General features: G+C 32.1%; 1 protein-coding gene across 1 annotated transcript in view; it reads left to right on the forward strand.

The window, feature by feature from the left end:
• MYO16 (myosin XVI) overlaps positions 1-22,082 on the forward strand; it is a 722,870-nt gene that overhangs the window by 617,545 nt on the left and 83,243 nt on the right. The window contains exons 30-32 of the mRNA XM_051984178.1: positions 7,532-7,778; positions 10,346-10,653; positions 17,258-18,460. Coding sequence (XP_051840138.1) covers positions 7,532-7,778; positions 10,346-10,653; positions 17,258-18,460 — 1,758 coding nt within the window. The remainder of the gene's footprint in view (positions 1-7,531; positions 7,779-10,345; positions 10,654-17,257; positions 18,461-22,082) is intronic.

The raw sequence follows: 22,082 nt of genomic DNA on the forward strand, positions 1-22,082 counted from the left end.
TCCTTGAGAGGTTGAGCTGACCCTGGGTTGCCAAAGTCAATGCCAGAGGACTACAAGTACTGTCATATACAGACTTGGTAATGGGCTGTTTGTTAGCATCTAAGTTTTTCAGAGTTCATCACCATTTTACCAATAGGGTGATAAATTTTTAGCTATAGCCATTTTAAAAGGCCATCTACTAACATGTAACACTACTATTACCACTATCACTATTAACACCACTACCACCACCACCGTCACTACTACTAACTAGCATTTATGTAGTGTTTTAGAACTTGTAAAATGCTTTTAGATTATCTTGTTTGATCCTCACAACAAGCCCAGGTATCTGTTAGTATTAACTTCATTGTAAAGATAAGAGCAGTGAGGCTGAAAGATGAAGTATTTTACCTAGGGTCATAAAACTAGTAAGTTTCTGAGACAAGTTTTAAATGCAAGTCTTCCTTAAGTTTCATACCTTACATGAGGCTATAATCTTAAACTTAGGTCCTTAAGACTATTTGTTAAAGTGTAGGGAAGTGTGATGGGGAAGGAATGATATACATTGATAAAAACACAATTTTTTTTAAAAAATACTGAAATATAACAGAAATATAAGATTACATATGTACATATATACATATATACACACAATATATTGTGTGTATAAAGTTAAATAACAGTGGAAGAAATGATGAATTTGGAATTATAGGAAGAGGATGAGTAAGTGTTGGAGGATGAAAAATGTATTATTACAATTTAGTAAATGGCCTTTTAGAATTGCTGTGGATAAAATGGCATCACCCTACAGCCAAGCTGGCAATAAGTCATAAAAACTTAAATACTCAGGAAGTAAGACAACACACACAATCCATCATCAAGTGTGCCTCTGAAGCCTGAATGTGTATGTGTGTGGGTTAGTGTGGGTATGTTTGAAGAGGCTAGTCTAGATAACCCTTGAGGTATATTCTATCTCTAAATCTCATTATCTCTGATATTTATTTGCTATTGGAAATTTACATATGGCTACATTGTCCATTAATGCCACAGAAAGAAAAATACTTCATTTACCATTTATATATGAAGCGAAATAAAATTCTCCAACTTCTATTCCAAAGCTAAAAGAAAAAAAAAACTAATATGTAAGATTTGCAAAGCTTGTCATATATTACATGATTTCATTATCACAACAAGCTTCTGAGGTAAATATTATTATCTCCACTTTACTAGATATGAAACTGAGGGTAAGAGAATTTGTGACTTGTCCAAACTTATTAATATTTTGATGTTTTGGACTTTTTTAGCTTTTAAAATATTTTCTTTTTAAATATATCTCAGGCAAATTTTTTTTTACATATTTTTCTGTTTCATTTGGGTTTGTTATGACATGGCTTAGACAAATCTTTAGATGATTTTAAAAACTGATTTAACAAGAAAAGAACATGCTTACATCAATTTAATTAACATAATTTTAAATTGTGCTTATTGCCACAGATTTGAACTATGTGGAAAGGAAGAAAGTGAAGGATTATTGTCACTTAAAAAAATTTTTTTTGGAAAGTTTTTTTAATACCTAATAGTAGAATCTTAGAATTTAAGGCAAGTTTATAAAGAATACTACAAACCTATGGTAAAGATGCAACATGTTGTAACCTTTGTGGAAAGTTCTTCATAGATTTACTTGCAATATGGAAAATATGTAATCCATCTTCCAAAAAGAGAAACCAATGAAAATATTTGCATTATATAGTTTCATAGCTTTTGTTGATATGCTCCATGCAACTGAGATGAAAGAAATATATACTGACTGGTAATTACAGAAAGGGGCATCATGGAATAATGAATTTAGAATCAAAAACACTATGTTGAAATTCTGTCTCTTTGAATTAAATGGTTTCATTTCCCAGGACAAATCATTGACTTTCTTTACCCTCAATTTTATCATCTGAAAAATAGGAAAAAATTATAAAGCATATATTATTTCATAAAATTGTTGGAAGCATCAAATGAGTAAATACATATATACATATGTAAATATACATAAATATGTATGTGAATATATATGTATATGTGCACATATATACATACATTCACATATATCTTTCTAAACTTAAAGCCTACAAAAATTGTTTTTTCTACCTAATTCTGTATGTGAAGGATAATAGCAGTACAGCAAGAAATATTTAAGCAGAAGCTGAGGCAATACTTAGAAGAGTAGTGCTAGTAAATGTTTAACAAATAATTGATTGGGATTGATGGGAATCCCTTCAAATTTGAATTTTTTGCCACCACAAAAAGTTATTATCGATATTTTTGTATAGTAGGACTTTTTCCTTTTCCTTTAGTCTCTTTAGGATATAGACCTAATAGTAGTATTGTTGGGTCAAAGGATATATATGCACAGCTTTATAGACCTTTAAGTTTAGTTCTAAATTTTTCAGAATGATTAGAGTACTATACAACCATACCAATAGTGGATTACTATCCCATTTTTTCCACATCAGTTGTCATTTTCCTTTTCTGTTATCTTGACCAAGCTCTAATCAATAGTGACTTAGAGCATTTTAATGACTTTAGATTTTAATGACTTTTGATAATCATATATTTGCATCCTTTGACCATTTCCAAATTGCAGAATCACCCATAAATTTGACTCAGCTTTCTATATATTTGAGAAATGAAGCCTTTGTAAGAGAAACTTGCTAATTTTTTTCCCAGTTTCCTGCTCTCCTTCTATCTTGGTTGAATTGGACAAACTTTTTAATTAAACATAATCAAAAGTATCTTTTTTATAATCTGTAATACTTTTTAATCTCTATTTTGGCCATAAATTCTTTAGTTATCCATAAATTTGACAGGTAAAGTATCCCATACTTCCTTAATTTGCTTATGGTATCAGATTTTATTAATTTGGTATCTGTTGTGAGATGTGGGTCTATATCTAGTTTCTACCAGACTGCTTTCCAGTTTTTCCAGCCTTTTTTTTTTTTTTTTTGGTCAAATAATCAACTTCCCCTCAAAAGTTTGGACTTTTGATTTTATAAAACAATACATTACTATGGTGATTTACTATTGTGTATTGTCCACCTAATCTAGTCTACTGATTCACTACTTTATTCCTTAACCAGTACTATATTGTTTAGATGATTATCACTTTGTAATATAGTTTGAAATCTGGCACTGCGAGACCACCCCTTCACATTTTTAAAAATTGATTTCCTTTATATTCTTGACCTTTTATTCTTTCAGTGTGTTTTGTTATTATCTTTTATAGCTCTATAAAATAACATTTTTTGGAAGTTAGATTGGTATGGCACCAAAGAAATGAATTAATTTCGATAGAATTTTTATTATATTGACATTGACATGAACAATTAATATTTCTCTAATTATTTCTATCTGACTTTATTGTGTGAAAAGTTTTTTGTAATTGTGTTCACATACTTCCTTGGTTTGTCTTGTCAGGTAGACTCTCCAATATTTTACATTGTCTAAATTTATTTCTCTTGTTAGCTCTTCCTGCAGGTCTTTGTTGGTAACATATAAAAATATTGGTTATTTATATGTTTTTTTAAATGTCCTTCAACTTTATTAAAGTTGTTTTATTTCAATGTTTTTTTTAAGTTGATTCTCTAGGATTTGCTAAGTATACCATATATCATCTGTAAAGAATTATTCTATTTAATTTTTGTTATGTTTTCTCCATTTTTAAGTCCAGATAATTCACAAAATAATAAATCAAACTCTTAATTGTATTGTTTACTCACTTTTGAAGTATAAATGCTCTCAATAAAAAGTTAACAATGGTTTTCACATGTTGACTCCTATGGTGGCTAGATATTAGTTTCCTCTTTCATTGACATTCTACTATTTCCTTCTATGCCACACTTGAAAAGTTTCATCAGTGGGGATCCTTGCCCCCATATAATTTGTCTTCTACCCTTCCAGAGCTATTGATTCTAACTAGGGCAAGTTACAAATAAATTAATCTCTTATACACCAAATATATACTATATAATGTCAGCTCTCTTCCCTTACTGGCTCATCCCTACTGCTTGTCCAAATCATTTTAGGTTACACTTATTGATTCTTGAACTTATTCCCAAAGCATCTCTTCTGACACCTTTCCTATTCTCTCCACAATTAGTAAACTGCCTTCCCAATTTTTAAAGTTTTGGCAGATGATTTAGGCTCTTTCTTCACTGTGGTTGAGGTCACACTATAAATATAAGATATAAAACCTCACAAGGTTTTCCTTTGTTCAAAACTTCATAGTATCATCCTCCTTCTCTTTTTATCCTTCTTGTCTTCCTACATGTTTGATTCTATTTCCCTCTCACTTCTTTCAGAACCTTACTCTAGAAATTATTCCCTCTCTTAAATATCTTCAAATGTTTTCTCTCTATTGATTCCTTTCCACTGGCCTCCAAATGTCATTAGGTCTCCCTAAACTTTTTTTTTTTTAAGCAAAAGCCTTCTCTTCATACTTCTGGTCCATTCAGATGCTATTTCTTCTCTTGTACTGTCCTACTTGAAATAATTTTTAGTCTCCATTCTTATCAACTTTTACAATCTGCCTTCTTTTCCTAATAGTTTATTAAAAGTTCTCTTTTAAATATTACAAAAATTAAATGACATGTCTCCCCCTAAATTTAATTTTTCTTGACCTTTTATCAGCTTTTAACACTGTAGTTCTTTTTAATAAAGGCCAAGTTCTCTCTTAGAATCAGAACTAGTATAATCAGGGCCCTTTTCTTAGACTTTCATTGTCCCTTTTCTATTACCAGCTGTTTAATTTGATGTTCCCCACGGTTTTGTCCTTAGCTCTTTTATCTTCCTTTTTGATACTCTCATTTGTGAAAAGCCTTCACTCTCATAACTTTGAGTATATATTCTATCTGTATATGATGGGAATGGGTCCTTATTATAAATTCAAATAGAACTATACATTCTCCAGCTTTATAGAAAACCCAGTTTTCACTTAAATAAAAAATATATAAAAATCTCTCTGAGTATTCCTGAAAACTAGTAATTTTCTCTTCTAAACCATTTTTTGATTCATTATATGATATGCCCAGCACTTGCTATGATCCTGACATAGGCTCTGCAACTCAGTATTCTTAATCTATAAAAATATATAAATTTATTCTATAAAAAATATTATTTTAGGATTTATGTCTATAAAAAGAACCCTTTTTATAGTTTGGATTTAAATTGTTTCTAATTTCAGGGTGAGCTTTATTGTCTCCACCTTACTTCCATTTTCACCCAAACACACATACCTTTAGGAAGGTTTGAAAAGGAGGCTGGATATTTTTGCTATAAATGTAATCATTTGAATTTCAAATTATATTACCAGGAGATTATCTTTCTGAGTATAGGTATTTATTACCTTCTAGACAAAAGAAAAAAAAGTTTTATGAGTCTAAAATCTACTACTCTTTCTATCATCTTAAAAAATCTCATAAAAATGTCAGAAGAAAAATGGGAAATTAATTTCCTTTTGTGCCAAATCATTTTCTTAAAGTAATTAATCTTATGCTAAAGAAGTCAATTTGTGCCATACAGTATAGCTTAAATGATCAAAAAAGACAGTTGGGAATAATGATGGGGAAATGGAATCCCTTAAATTCTTTGAAATAGATGTCATTGGGTGAATGTTGTTGTCATATGGGGAAGGATATGGAACAATGAATAGTGGGGGTGGGGCGAGGCCCGATTTGCTCATTTCAATGCTTTAGTTCAAATAAGCAGACATTTATAGAATTATCTTGAAGTTCACCCTTTCAAAAGACAAACTCTTCCTTTTTTTAGAAAGCAAAAGGATGAGTAAAGATCAGCCTGTCTTATTCTGCTTTTTTTCATCTGGTGTTCACATTTTAATTTTACAATAGTTTATATTCATGGAAGCTTGATTGTACCTTTTGCTGTTTGGTTTTTTGTTGGTTTTTTTTTTTTTTTCTTCAGATTAGTTCAGCATGACTGTTTTGCAGTTTAACTTAATACAGTATCACTACATTCCAATATAAGTATAAACATTCAATATTGACATCTGGGGAAAAAATGTTAAGCATTTTAAATGACTTCATATTTTTCTTCTGAAGTGATATTTGTCAAAAATGTTGTTCTCTTGCCCCCTTGTAAACAATCTTACAGGTCACCCATAGTTTATTGTAATTTCAGAGAAGTGAATAATGTTAAGGTATTTAATTTCTCTTATCCCAACTTCCTTACCATCCAGAAGAAAAAAAGTTTTATTTTGCAAAATAGATCTCTTGCTCTTCTTTTGTTCTTTATAAATCCATTTTTTGTTTGGTTTCTTCCTCTTTCTCTACCTCCATCCCTTCTTCCTTCTTTCTTTTCTTTCTTTCTTTTTTTCTTCCCTCCCTTCTTTCCTTCTTTGATTCCTTTTTTCTTCCTTTACAGCTAAAATTCAAAGACATTTTCTGATCTCACCATCATTGCTTCTAGGAAGGCCAAATGTTTGAAGTTTGGCTTTTTTAAGGAGTTGATAGTTATAACTATAATATAGTTATATTATACTACATATAGTATAATAAGTCTTGTTAGTAATGGACTTATTAGTAATGGAGGAAATTAGTGGTTCTCAAATATTTAAGTGAAAGTGTATTTCCAGGAATGAAGGTGAATATAATCATGATTGCTCTATTAGGATGGGGTAAAAGGGATGATATTTTGTTCTCAAAATAAAGTTTTATTCCTATAAAAAGTTTTTCTCTCTTTGTCTGTCAGAATATATATTCTTTGTAGCTATATTCCGGACCTATTATTTTTCCTTAGAATTATGAAACTTTGTCTATCTATCTATCTATCTCAAATGAGTCATAGGTTTAAGTGGAGGTTAACATTATTTTTAAAAATCCACACATGCATATACTTATATAGCATATATTTATACATATATATAATATACATATTATTGTGTATTTTACACAATATATCTATCTAGAGATACATGTGTATATATGTATTACATACTCATGTTATCCTCCACTTAAGGCCTAGAGCAAAATCTTACTCATTGTGTTATGAAATAGATATTGACTTATTAAAAGCTACTGAACTTTTTGTGTCCTCCCAAACTAGAAATATTTAAATTACAAACCTGGTGAAGTATTATTTTAAAAGAAGCAGCCTTAACTAAACTCAGAGAGCCCCATCACCAGAAAGTTGACCCTGAATTGATAATATTTTTCAGCCTCAATCATTTATAAAACTCATCTTATCATAAAAGATTCAACCTGCATTGGTAGACTATGTATACATAAAACGCCTCATTATAAAGTTTCTTTCTGCTAATCTAAGTATTATATTCTTAACATAATCTTTGAATTTATAATAGCTATTAATGAATTTTAAAATCTCATTTTAATGTGGCTAAGATATATTTCATTACTTCTTTTACACTGAGCTTATATTTATCAGTTTGTAGCCCTATTATCAGTCATGCAGCATAATGTCATTGTGATTTTGCCTCTGTATTTTGGATTCCTATCTCTCATCAGACCATAATTTTGTCCTCTTCTGACAGTTGTAAGAGGATTTCTTGCACGCCAGTATTTGCTACAGAAGATGAGCATCAGACAACAAGAAGTCACTTCAGTCAAGAGTTTCCTCCAGAACACAGAAGACATGGGCCTGAAAACATATGATGCATTGGTCATTCAGAATGCTTCAGATATAGCTCGAGAAAATGACCGGCTCCGTAATGAAATGAGTATACCTTACCATAGAGAAAAGTTAGAGGTCAGGAACAAGCAAGAAGAAAGCAACAAAAGGTAAGCGTGGAAAGCATTTTGACAGTCTTTTTAATTGATCCAGCTATCACCATAAGAGTTCAGAACAAATATCTGCTTGGGGTCATCAGCAAACAATGATTATAGAAGAAGGGACCAGGAACAAGTACTTACTATGTGCCAAGGCAAGTGATAAGTATTTTATAAATGTTGTGGTATTATGTGTGGTAGTATATCATCTGCAAACATTTTGCTAGAGGCAGTGCAGCGTAATAGAATGTTCAGCTTGAATTCAGGAATATCTAAGTTCAAATCCGGCCTTAGATACTTACTAGCTGTATGAATTTAGACAAGTTATTTAAACTCTCCTGATTGATAGAATGAGGACAATTTAGTCTTGAAGGGTATTGTACACATGAGATATTATGTTTCTTTTTGTCATTATTATTGCTATTATGATTATCATTAGGCAGGCAACATGATATAGAAGTAGAGAGCTGTCCTCTGAACCAAGAGGACCTGAGTTCAAGTCCTGCCACTGACACATTCTCTATAAATGTAAGCCAGTGACAACATCATGTTGCCTCCAGCAACTCTCTCAGACTACAATTTGCAGACAAGGTGAGGTTATGAACTTGTAAGGGAAATTGCCTCATTGGGAGTTTCTTATTTAAAAAAAAAAAATTCATGAGTCTGGTAAAAATGATAATGATGATTATGATTGATTATTGAAGATCTAATTACAGCTTCAGATGAATATTTTAAATATTTTTGTTAATATATAAAATATTCTTGTTAGCAAAGCCATAGTTGCAGATATACATATCACAATACTATATATAATTTCTGTTTTGAAGGTCATTAATTTTGCATGCTGTACTTGTTTGTTTTTGAATACCTCAGGCAATCTCAGGTTTTATTTTAAAGTATATAATAGCTCTATTTTTAGCTAACAGATTTAATTGAGCTTTAAAATTTTTTCATTCAAGCACACTGAACATAAATGCTGACTTAGAGAACCTTCTGAAAATTTGCCAAGATAATTAATAAGGAGTCATTTTAGGAGAGAGGAGATGCCTTGAAATCAATATAGAGAAATGTGTCTGTTCTAGTCACTATCTAAATTGACACATTTTCTTTGCCAATAAAGAAAGTGTTTTTTTTTTTCTTCTTGTCATTTGAAAGTCCACTTTGTATGCTTAGCAAGAAATAGAAATTTTGCAACCACTTGTTTCAACTTACAATGGAGTATCCTTCCTCTTATGTGAATGATAAGGACACCTATGCATAGTAGCATCACTCTATGTAATGGCTTTGTAATGTAAAGTGATCTGTTTTCTTTGACCATAATTAACTTGTTAGGGAGCTATTTATTTTTCCGGAAGAACTCAATAATGCCACATTGTATCTCACTGGAAATAGCACTCCTTTGCCTGTGCTGCCTATATCAGATTATTTTTATTAAAGTAAAAATGGCAGTGTCATCTCTGATTAATTAGCTTCAAATATCCAGTGATTATACACTAAAAATTCCTTTGTAGGAAAAAAATCGGTAATTAAGCATTAGAGTGAAAACAAATTACATGCTGAATACCAACTTTTTATCTTCAGCTATTTCATTTACTACATGGGCATCTGGCTATATCTTTTAGAAGAATTCCAACTCTTTTGATGGTCTGCCATACAGAGATATAATTATAAAAACAAATGCTTAAAAATGTATTGACATCTTTTTATCACATGATTACTCTAGCATATAAAGCCAAAAGGAAAGACTCTGTTTTTTGTTACTCTCATTATTATTATTATTACTATATCCTTTTAACTAAAGAACTACTAATTGTATATGAATTTCACAAGAATATTTATTATTTTCGCTGCTGGAACTGAACAATCACCTTAATTTCTCACTTTTCCCAGATGTAAAATTAAGTACCAAGTGATTTCTCAATTTGTTTATTGTATAAGAGCTTGGCAACAGGAAAGACATATAGTCTAAAAGGGAAAGAAAATCATTATAATGGAGAAAATAATTCCACATAATTAAATGATGGCTCATGATGCATGGAGGCAGAAACAGAAATAGGAAAATAGTGTGGGGTTACCCCCATAATTCCATGCTTTGCTTTTTATAAGAGTATGCTCCTTTGGGAGGGAACCATGATGAACTCCCAACATTTGCTGCATCAGTAACTTTCTATTAAGATGGATTTCCCAGAAATTATCATTCAGATTGAATTCCTAGGTTTTGATTGTGTTTAATAATCAGAGTGTGAACAATCCATTCAGTGAATGCCTGATCAACAATATGAAACTACTTAAGGAAAGCTGCATTTATGTCTGTGTGTGGTAGGGAGGGGTCAGGGTAAGGAGACCAATGATCTGATTTATCATAAAGCAGGAAATGGAAAAATGCTAGCAGCTTCATCTGGATTTGTTTGTCAGAAGATTAGTGCAGACACATCCTCTAGTCTCAGCAGGGGTGTTGAGAGATTGTTTTTCAAAAGGCTGTTATTATGTTTGCATGAACAGGTTCATTGTTATCATTTGAATAATGCATCTGGGCATCTCTTCTGTTGTATATGTGTATTTTTCTTTTTTCCTTTAAGAGCTGCAGACAAAGGTGGAAAGGTCTCTGAAGACAACTTTGCAGTCAGTCGGGCACCCAAGCATTTTCATTCCAGCTCAGTTCCAGTCCCTATGGCAGTGGATGGCTTAGTACAATCTCTGGCTGGATCATCCATCAGATCTCCCTCCCTGCACTCTGTGTTCAGTATGGATGACAGCAGTGGCCTGCCATCACCACGGAAACAGCCCCCTCCCAAACCAAAGAGAGACCCCAACACACGACTGAGTGCTTCCTATGAAGCTGTTAGTGCCTGCTTGTCAGCAGCTGCTAAGGAAACAGCTAATGAAGGTTAGTTAGGCTAAAAGGGAAAGCGTGGAGTTGGGGGTGGGGGTGAAGAAAGATTGGGAGACAACATTACTTCTGTTTATTGATGTTCTGACTTCCGGTCCTCAAAAGCCCAAAGTAGCCTTGTTGCTCTAGCATATTTGTAAGAGAAATAAATCTAATTGCTGCTTTACTAGTGGCTTTTTAATCACTAAGGAAATAACATTTTCTTAAAATTTCTAACGCTATTGGAAAAGATAATTCATGCTATTCTCCCTCCCCCTGCCCTCTCCATGACCTCCAACACACACACAGCTGTGCATAAAATAAACTTCACATTTTTATAATACAAATTTTCAACCCTATTATAATTAGAAATTTTTTTTTCAAATTTTCTATTTAAAGAGAAATGCCAGAATCAAGACTTGGACATATACTACCTATGATGCATACTAATTGTGTGATCCTGACAAGTCACATAACCTGTGCCTGAAGCAACACTCAAAGTCTCTAAGTGCTGATATGCATTGGTAGAGGAACTAGGAGTTCCTTATATCATCTTCAGTCAAACAAACAAACAAACAAAACCAAAATCAGTCTTTTCATTAGTTTCTCTTTGCATCAAAATTTAGGCTGACAACACCTATTTCAGAATGCCAATGAGTGAAATAAATCCCCATTAAATGAACTGCAAGCTTTACTTAGTGCTATCTACAGAAGTAAATTTCTATATTGAGATTCTAACAATGTTTTTATCTAATTAATTGATTAAAGTTAAATTGCATACTCAATCCAAGACATTTACTCCTCATTTATATCAGGGGTTACCCTTGATTTATATTATGATTGCTTATTAATAATTATTTATCTTTAGTATTATTAAAAATAAATAAGGCACATCAGAGAATATAGAATTAAATTTTAGCCAACAAGATAAAAATGCAGAGAGAGAAAGCATAAGAATATTCTCCTGGAAGAAGATAATTTGACAAGTTACCCCCTAGAGTAAAAGACCACCTCAATCCTAGATTTTTGATCCAAGGCAAGTTAGGGAATAGCTTTAAGTTTACTTTTCTGTAAAATGAAAGGATTAGACTAGATAATTTCAAAGATTTCTTTCAACTCTAAATGATCCTATGATTAATGAGAAGATTGAAGAAAATGATATGTTCTGATACATTGGGAAATAAAGATGAGAGTAAATACAGAAATAAACAAGTATAAGAAACAACATGGAGTGAATATGGAAAATGGGTTCAAGGGAGGGAATTTACATTTGATCAGTGGAAAGCAATTAGAAAGAGTAGGAATCATATGCTAGAACTGTTGAGTTCAAACAATATTGTCTTACACAGTACTTACTTAAAGATATTTACTTATAAATAATTCATAAAAACACTGGATGAGTAGACAGGATAAATCTTACTCATTCCCTTATTTTCTTCTAGGTATTTTAATGTGGTAGTCTTCAAAATTAAGTTTGTGGAACAAAATTCAATAAAAGAATGACAAAAATACACACATAAATAAGCAAATCATAAGTTAGATGAGGAGTCAATAATTCTTACAATCATATTCACATATAGAAAATCCATGGCATGATTATAAAACCTCAAAATTAAAAACAAAATATACCATAAAAAAGAGAAATTGAGGGTGAAGCTCCACTAATAGTAGCTTTATTCAAGATGGAAAAATCAAGGTGAAAAGAATAAATATTATTGACTGAATTGAAGTGGGAGTGGGAAAGGACATGAATATTATAAATTATTAAGTTGTCACATAACATGCAGTAGTTGATGAAATGGGAAAAGGAAATAAAATTGTTAAACAAAATTAAGGGCACATTATACAGGATAGAAGTATAAATGAGATTCAAGAAAATAAATTTTAAAAATTTCCTTTGAAAAAAGGAATCCACTGACATGTAGGTAAAGGGTCATCAGGAGACAGAAAATTATATTCCAGAAGTCTTTTTTTGTTTATTCTAAAGACAAATGTTAAGAGCAGAATTGATTGAGATAGAGCAAAGTAATTTTTTTTTAAGACAAGCATGAGTATGCTGAGGAAGAATGAATTTATAATCAGAGAATTAAAAAGATTTATATCTAATATTTATATCGTACTTATCCTTTACTAAGTACTGTGTTATATGCATTACAGTTATTAGCTCTTTTGATCTTCACAACAATTCTGGTAGGTGGGTACTGTCATTATGTCCATTTTACAGATGAAAAAACTGAGACAAACAGAGGTTGAATGACTTGCCCAGAATCTCATTGCCTGTTAAGTGTCTGAAGCCAAATTTAAATTCAAGTATTCCTGACTTGGGCCTGGATCTCTATCCAATCTATAACTTAGTGATAGTACTCTTGTTCTAGATGAGTAAAATGTAAGATTAATAAACTGATATATCAATCAAATAGTATTCAAAACCCAATACATCATATTTTCTTTAGGGAGCTTTCAAATTTTGAATCTTCACAAAAATAATCTATGCAAAATTATTTTCCAGATATCTCAACTCAGTTACAATTTGAAGTGGTATGTGAGTTCTATATTATACAGATAATATACCCAATTTCTTTGCAACTGTCTTTTGCCAATTTATACAATACAAAGTCAGAAGCTGTTTAGGACACTATGAGGGGCTCGTCAAGTGCTAACTTGTGGATTAATTATGACATAATTTTTACTTTAGATTTGCTTTATATGATTCTAGAAAAAAAAAGAAGGCAGCTTATGCAAAAATGAAGTCCCTTTCAAACTGGAGAACTAAAAGTGAGCTAGAAAAGGTTCTTAGCAAAGAAGCAATGTGGTGAAGTTGACAAAGACATAACCTAGGAGTCCAGGATGCTGTATCCAAATCTGTCTTAGATGTCCATTATAGGCAATAGAGCCTAAATGTGAAGATTTCCTTGATGCTAATAGGCTCAAATATTTGCAATTATACAATCATGTTTAAATGATTGTGTTTTTATGTAAAATAGTGTTTTTTGGTAAATAATTAGGGATTAAAACAAAGAAGTATTCATCTTTGCCATACAGAATTCTCAGTGCCAAATCTAAATGAGAGAGGAATTACCTAAGGATAAGTTTCTCCAGATGCTCCTATTGGAGGATGATACAATACTGATCATATTAGGCACTGAACCATTACAAAACCTCCTAAATGAGTTTGGCTGATAGCTACATGAGAAAATCAAGTGGATAATGTAATATGCTATTTTCTATGTACATAATATATATTACATACATATATACACCATACATATATACATGCATGCTTTCTAGCCTCTTGTACAGAGATAGAGTTTGTGTGATTTTTATTAAAGAATACATTGGATTCTTTTTGCTCACCTGATTTTCAATTGGAATTTCATTATATTTTCCTTTGAAATGTGGTAAAAGGCATCATCTATCTGAACCTTGAGTACTAAATCTTGGGAAATGTATTATTGAATGTACCAGACAGGCAGTTAAGTGTTCTTTCACCACCTGTAATACTGTACTGGAACATAATCTTCCCAAATAATCTTATAATGAGGTTCCAACAGATTCTTAAATTTTTCAGAGACCTTCCATTTGTCATCCAATTATAACTGAGTTTTTGCACCTGCAGTAAATGTGGTCAAAAATGTTGCTTGCCATTTTGGAATATCATTATCTATGCAATTCTTTATTTTATGAAAAGGAACTTTTCTGGATGCCTGGACCTCAATGAGGTTAAAAACATATGACATGTATATTTATGCAAATGGAACAACTTAAAAATAACCTCAAACATTCCTCTCAAGAATAGAAAAGAAAAACAAAACACAAAGGATTCTTGTATAAGAATTCTTCTGTAGTTCTTGGTATATGAGGAGCCAGGATAGGATACATGATTTAAGAATTCTATCCTTTATTTTTAAATTGTGATCATATGAAAATTCCATTTAAATTGGACACAATTTGACCCATGTGTACCTATAATAATCACATCATTCTGGCTTCTTTGATGAGATATGAAGTTATTGAGTTGTTGTTTTTGTGGTTGCTGTTTCCTTAAAGTTCAGTATCCAAACATTTTTTTTCAAAGAATAACTTGGTTGGTTTGGAATGCAGATCAATCAATAAAGCTCAATATTTCTAAATAACTATACAGCATTAAACTGAACTGAATGTAGCCAGGATTTGTATTTGTGATCATTATGATTATTTAATCTCATTATATGATAAGCTAAACTTTCCATAGCATCTATAGTTTATCTGTCCAAATATTGGTCTTTTGGGTCACAGTTGGAATAGAGCAAAAACTTTCCAAAAAGAAGTTGTTATGAACTAAAGGCTCATAACCTACTGAGAACAATTTTAAAATGCTATATTCATTCCACTGAACTGTCAGGGACTTCACACTTGTCTGCTTTGAAAAACAACCACCACCACCAGATAATGATACAGTATAGTAAAGGGCATTTTAATTACTATGGACATTAGCTCTTTTTACTAGTTCCCTTCATTTACTAGTTCTCAGGAGTTCCATTTATTTAAAGCTCACTTTTTCCCCCATTACTAGAGATTTAGAGTTCTTTTTGTTAGGTTTTCTTGAAGGACCTTAACTATTTAAGGGCCCTATTTGAAATGAACAATACATTCCATTTTCTTAGTTAAATGATTCAGTAATGTATGAAAAGTTGATATTCACAAAAGAGACATTCTGCAAACATTAATAGTTTAAAAATAACATATTATTATATAAAACAATTCTCACTATTTCTAGAGATTGTATTTATTTAATAAAATTACCTTATTGAATAAGATATTCTTCATTATTGCTTGCATAAAATAAATCATCCTTCAAAAAATTCTATTATGTTTTTTGTACCTACAAATCAGCAAGTGTATCCATTTGCTCCCTTAATTTTATTTTTCCAACTTAATTTTGCCTTTGATTGATTAATTGATTCCTACAGTGTTTGATGATTTGGCATTACTTTATTCTCTCTCTCTCTTCTCTCTCTCTCTCTCTCTCTCTCTCTCTCTCTCTCTCTCTCTTTCTTTCTCTCTCTCTCTCTCTCATTATGTATGTGTATGTCTCTCTTTCTCTGTCTCTATCTGTTTCTGTCTCTTTCAGAAAGATTTCTCATCATTTATATTTCATTTTTTTTGGTGCCCATTAATGACATTATTTGTTTGTCTTTTTTTTCCTGAAACAATTGGGGTTAAGTGACTTGCCCAGGGTCACACAGCTAGGAAGTGTTAAGTGTCTGAGGTCACATTTGAACTCAGTTCCTCTTGACTTCAGGGCTGGTGCTCTATCCACTGTGCTACCTAGCTACCCCATTTCCTTGCTTTTTTGTATTATTTTAATAACAACCAAAGTAAACTTTAAGCAAATTTATTCTTTGAACTGCAATCATTTTTATCCATCTATCAAAGCAATCTAGTTAACCAATAGCATTAGCTCTGCCTGTGAGAGTAATTTTCTATGTGACTTCAACCAAAGTCAGTTCATTTCTATATTTCTTAGTTTCTTTGCCTATAAAAATTAATCATTTAATCAATAGGTATTTCTTAAACACTTATTCTGTTTAATTCTTTGTGTAAAAAAAAATTTAAATTGAGGTAGTATCTGCCTTCAATAAGCTTACATTTTATTTTGTGGCTAAAGTTGATATATACAGAATAATTACATAATTATACCACTCCCATCAATAACTGGAGAATTTGGAAAAGCATCTGAAGAGATTTGCTCTTAAGTTGGGCCTTAAAGAGAGCAAAGTTTCCAAGAAGAAGTGAATTATTATATTTTAGGATAGGTGAAAAACCAGTACAAGGACATGCAAATGAGAAATGAAATATCATGAAAAGCACAGCAGATTGACTATAGAGTACAAGTTATAGACAAAAGAGAGACAGTGACAGAGATAGAGAAGCAGAGGTAAAAATACAAAAACGTGTAATCAACCTAGAAAGATAAATTGGAATCAGATTATGAAGATATATAAGTGCCAAACAAAGGAGTTTTTTGTTTGTTTGTTTATTTGTTTTCTCTGAAAAAGCACTTATATAAAACTATAAGGATTCTTTGGAACTGAACTTCCTGTGCTCAGCATTAATCATCTTCACAGGAGAATAAGACAACTTAGAGAATAAGCTAAATGAACCTTCACCAAAAGTAGAATTAGGTTTCTGAGATACTTTGAACAAATTCTTTGAACAATCACAGTTAAATATAGCCTAGATTACTTTGTGTATCACTATTCCATTTTTTTCTCAATCTAATGTGTTTAAATTCTCCTCAAGCAGGGTAAAGACATGATCAGATGTACTCAAATATAATTTTATTATCCAACTATCTCCCTTTTTCTCATGAATAAGCTGTTACTCTTATCAATACTAACAACTAATTAATATTGATCTTGATATTGAAAATATTGATGTTCTCCTTTTGCAGAGAATAAAGTGAGTTTTGTTTAGGAACCCAAAGATACTGAACTACATTGTTGAAGAGAAATATGGTCTAGAACATAGTAGAAGCTGAAACAGTAAAATCTATGAAGAGTTAAGTCCAAGCTAAATTACATGTGCAAGCTGTCAATTATTTGAGGAATCTCAACTCTACCTGTTTCTTTTTCTATTCTAGTGTTGACCCGGCCTAGACCACATAGCGATGATTATAGCACAATGAAAAAGATTCCTCCCCGAAAGCCCAAGAGAAGCCCCAACACAAAGCTTAGTGGCTCATATGAGGAGATACCAGCACAAAAGCCTGGAGAAGCAAAATACTTAAGTGTTGTAAATAAAGTAGGCCACCAGGACATGATGACAATGCAGAGACCTTCTTCTTCAGATGGGCCACATCAGGGAATCCTCAATTTGTATTTGTCTCAAGAGGAAGAAGAGGAGAGCGAACCAGTGTACATAGAAATGGTAGGGAACATAATAAAGAACATTTCCATAGAGACAGACAGCCCAGATCAAGGAGAATCTGTTTATGAAGAAATGAAATATTTTTTGCCAGAAGAAAGCAGCACAAATACTTTGGGAATGGTTCCACTAGTAACTGGATCCCCACCACTGTTTTTTGATTGCCGCAAACCTCTAGCTGTTGATGATGTTGACATAAACAGTCAAACCATAGGGACCTTTAGAGATACTTGTGACATTCCACCACCTTTTCCAAATCTACTTCCTCACAGACCTCCACTTCTGGTCTTTCCTCCAACCCCAGTGACCTGCTCTCCAGCATCTGATGAGTCACCTTTAACACCTTTGGAGGTCAAAAAGCTTCCTGTTCTAGAAACTAATTTGAAATACCCTGTGCAGTCAGATGGATCAAGTCCGTTGTCTCCACAGTACTCCAAAAATCAGAAAGGGGAAAATGACAGACCATCATCCCCTGGTCTGATGGTATTTAATGTTTCAAACAAAGTTTCTCCTCCTTCAACTCCACCTCCTCCTCCCCTCCCACCTCCTCCGGTGCCTCCACCTGCTGCTTTTCGACCTTCCACACATTTTACTTTCCCCCCAGAAACTCATGCTCCATTTTTTGCTAATGCTGGGAAAGCAGTGACGAATTCAGAGTTGCCCAAAGTACCTCAGAAACCAAATTCCACTCATGGTGCAGTCTCTTCCAGCTCGTTTTCTCAGTTGCCCTATTCCCCTGGAAAGGTGGCAATAGTTGAGCACAGAAAACCCAATTCTGGTTCATCTTCTCCACTACCATACAGCCCTCCAAATTCAAGACCATTAACCAGTCCTCTAGATGAGTTAACAAGCCTGTTTAACTCAGGACGGAGTGTGCTTCGAAAGTCTGCAGCAGGAAGGAAAATTAGAGAACCTGAAAGTAAGTAATCAGAAACTATTTTATCCTTTGTTCCTATTTAAGAAAATATAGTAGAATAATCATGGTAGATGTTGAAGTAGATAAGAGTATTAGATCTGGAGTCAAGAAAACTTGAGTTCAATCTAGCCTCCAACAGTTACTAGCTATTGGACAAGTTATTTAATTTCTGTCTGGCTCAGTGTCCTTATATGTAAAATGGGGATAATAGTAGCATCTACTTTTAAGAGTTATTGTGAGGAAAAAGTGAGATGATATTTGTAAAGTGCTTTATAACCCTAAAAGTTTATAACAATTTACATATATATACATATATATATATACACAAACATGTACATATGCACATAAATCACAACATAATATATAAGCATATATAAATGCATTGTTTTGATTACTATTATTTTTAATGATTTCTTTTAAGCAGTTGTTAAAAATGATGTTGACAGAATAGGAAATCAGTTAAGCACTAGGGTTCTCACTTTATAGATAGAGAAACTCAAAGTTAAGAAAATGTTCGGATATTAGAATAAAACTGTATTCACTAAATAAGAATAAGGTAAATATTAGCATTTCTATGCAGTGTTTGGTTTATCCTTATTAATAATTACCTACATAACAGCAACTCATTCACAAGGTGCTTACCTTCCTCATTACTGAATCATGTTAACTTGCAGACATATATGTATAACCTTCATGAGCTATGCTTTGTCTATCAAACCATTCTCTTTAATGGTTTACTTTTTTCCCTTTTTATCATGCTAGCATGGTGATTATGAATATATTACTTCATCTTTATAGCCCTCAATTTCCTCATTTGTAAAAGGAAGTGAATACTACCTGGAAATTTCCCCTAATGGATTTAAGCCAATTTTAGTTGAATGGATAGATTATAGAAGGAAAAACATATATGTATTAAGTACTTAATATGTGCAAAACACTATGTTAAATGCCAACAGACAAGTGAAACAGAGACCCTGCTCTTACAAACTTATAATCTAATTGCAAAAGACAGCACATTAAAAAAACAAAATAAAACAAAACAAACAAATATATACATATATATGTATACATACATATACATGTATGTATACATATATATGTGTGTATACACACACACACACACACACACACACACACACACAACTAATTCATGGAAGGAAAAGCCCAAAAGTGCTGGAAGGTGTTCCGGAGAAGCAAATACCAAGATCCAGGGTCCTTAAGGAATATCAGTAAGTCAGATAGTAATACTCAGATGTCTAGAGATGTAACTATAGAATAGTTAATAAAACCCAAAGTACCTTACAGTGATAGAATAGATGGTAAACCAGGTCCTCCATCATGAGGACTGAAGTTAGTAACTTTCTGTTCAGACAAATAGTGTTAACAGCTTTATCAATAATTCAGGAGAATTGGCAGGAGGACCTTGAATAAAATCACAATTCTGACATCCCTCTCTTAAGTATAGAGTTTGGAGAGGAAGCAGATTCAGCAAGGAGACAAAACAGGGACATTAGAAAAAAAAAAAAAAAAAGATTAAATAGAATATATTCCATAACACTTTTTCTGACTCTTGAATGGGCAGTGGGTGATCTAGTCAAAGGAAAGGTCAGAGAAAGAGCTTATCTATCACCAATTCAGTTAGAATTGTAAAGATTTGTTCAGCTAGATTATCATTAATGACTAAAAGAAGTAAAAGAAGGTGAATGACAAAATATTAGCATGTCTTCATAATTCAATTCAACAATAGTTTATTGTTGCTCATGAGTAATTTCTCCTTTCTTATATCAAGTTGGAGTATAGACTTTGGAATAAAAGATTGCACAGTTTACTAAATTTAAGGTATCATTTCACATTAGTATCTAGAATGGTTATTTCAAATCATAGCTATACTATTAATGTGCCTAGTTCCCTAATGTCCTTCTAATCTTTGCCATTTTTTAAAAAAAATTACCTTTGGTTTTAGGAAAAACATCATAATTAATTTAATCTGCCTATCTCTAATTATTAATGAAGTATTTTTTCACATGATTATTGAAAGCTTATTTTTCTTTCCTTAAAAGTTGCCTTTCCATGTTTTTTGACCATTTATAAATTGTAAGTTTTTATTCTTATACATTTCAATAATGTCCCCATATTTCATAGAAATCATGCCTTTATCAGCAAAACTTACTACGCAAATTTTCTTCCCACTTATCTGCTTCCCCTCTGATATTAGCTGTGAATTTAAGGGTTTTTTTTGTGCAAAATTTCTTAATTTTATGTAATCAAAAATTATCCATCTCATCTTTGCTGATTCTGTTCTCTAATTGATATAGTTTCTTCTATCTATAGCTCTAAAAGTTCTTCCTTATATCCCTAATTGTTTATTATGCCACTCTTTATGTAAAATTTATATACCCATCTTAGAGTTTGTTAGTCTTTGCTTAGTTTTTTCCTCAATAACCATTAATAAAAGAAATTGAATTTTCATCTGCAAAGATTTTTGTTTTTTGCAAATCTTACATTGAAATATTAGCCCTTATAATTTTTTGTTGCTTGTTTGTTTCATTTTTATCTGATTCTTTGTGACCCCATTTGGGGTTTTCTTGGCAAAGATACCGGAGTGGTTTGCCATTTCCTCCTCCAGCTTATTTTAAACAGATAAAGAAACTGAAGAGACAAGGTATGAAGACTTGCATAGGATCATACAGTTAGCAAGCAATAAAAGCTAGATTTGAGCTCAGGAAGTTGAGTCTTCTTAACACGTGGTGCAGCATTTTAGCCACTGTACACACAGAGCTTAGTTTAGCACTACACTTAGAACCTAAAAATTGACAAGATTTTATTGAAGCTATCCAAGAAGGTTTAGTTAAAGAAATAAAAGGAAGACTATGTTATAAGGCAACTTCATGGTAAGAGCTATAAGGATAGTACTCTTATAAAGCTCTGAGGTATAAATATAAGGATGAAACATGAATTTACTAATTGTTTGTCCCTATTGTAACATAGCCAGCATTCAGTAACACATATTAGAATTTCAAATACAATATTGTTATCTTGACTGTGAAATTATAAGATATATGTTCCTTTTGTGAGCTTTTTTATGAGGCATTCGTTAATTGAAAAAATTGCTTTGAGCTTCTTTATGACTTTTTCATAAAAATATGAATTGGCAACTTCCCCATCTAACACAGTAGGTAGAAGAGAAAATTGAGGAACATGAAACAAACAAGCTCATCCCTATCCAAAAGATTTCTGTTTTCCAACTACCCATTGGAGACTTCTAAACCTAGTGATAGTCTGTGATGTGGGGAATATTTGTGTGTTCTCTAGCAGTATTCCAGAAACATAATACAGGTTATTTGAATTTTTCTTGAGTATGATAAAAAAGGAATTATAGCTTAGATGGAAAAGGGAAAACAAGTAGGACTAATTGATAAAGCCCTAATAGCCATACACATATACATACACACAAAATGTTGTCGTTGTCATTGTTGTTAGGGGGAGCTAGCCTTTGTCACAAAGTGAGGAAATTTAGAAAATTGTGGAAAGGGCAAAGTTGGCAACAGGTCTTCAATAAGTCCATTCAATAAGGCCTCAAAAGTGCCATTCTGTTTGCTATGGTAATTCTACCATTGTAAAGTAA

Source organism: Antechinus flavipes, chromosome 3, assembly GCF_016432865.1.
Source record: "Antechinus flavipes isolate AdamAnt ecotype Samford, QLD, Australia chromosome 3, AdamAnt_v2, whole genome shotgun sequence".
Classification (NCBI taxonomy): domain Eukaryota; kingdom Metazoa; phylum Chordata; class Mammalia; order Dasyuromorphia; family Dasyuridae; genus Antechinus; species Antechinus flavipes.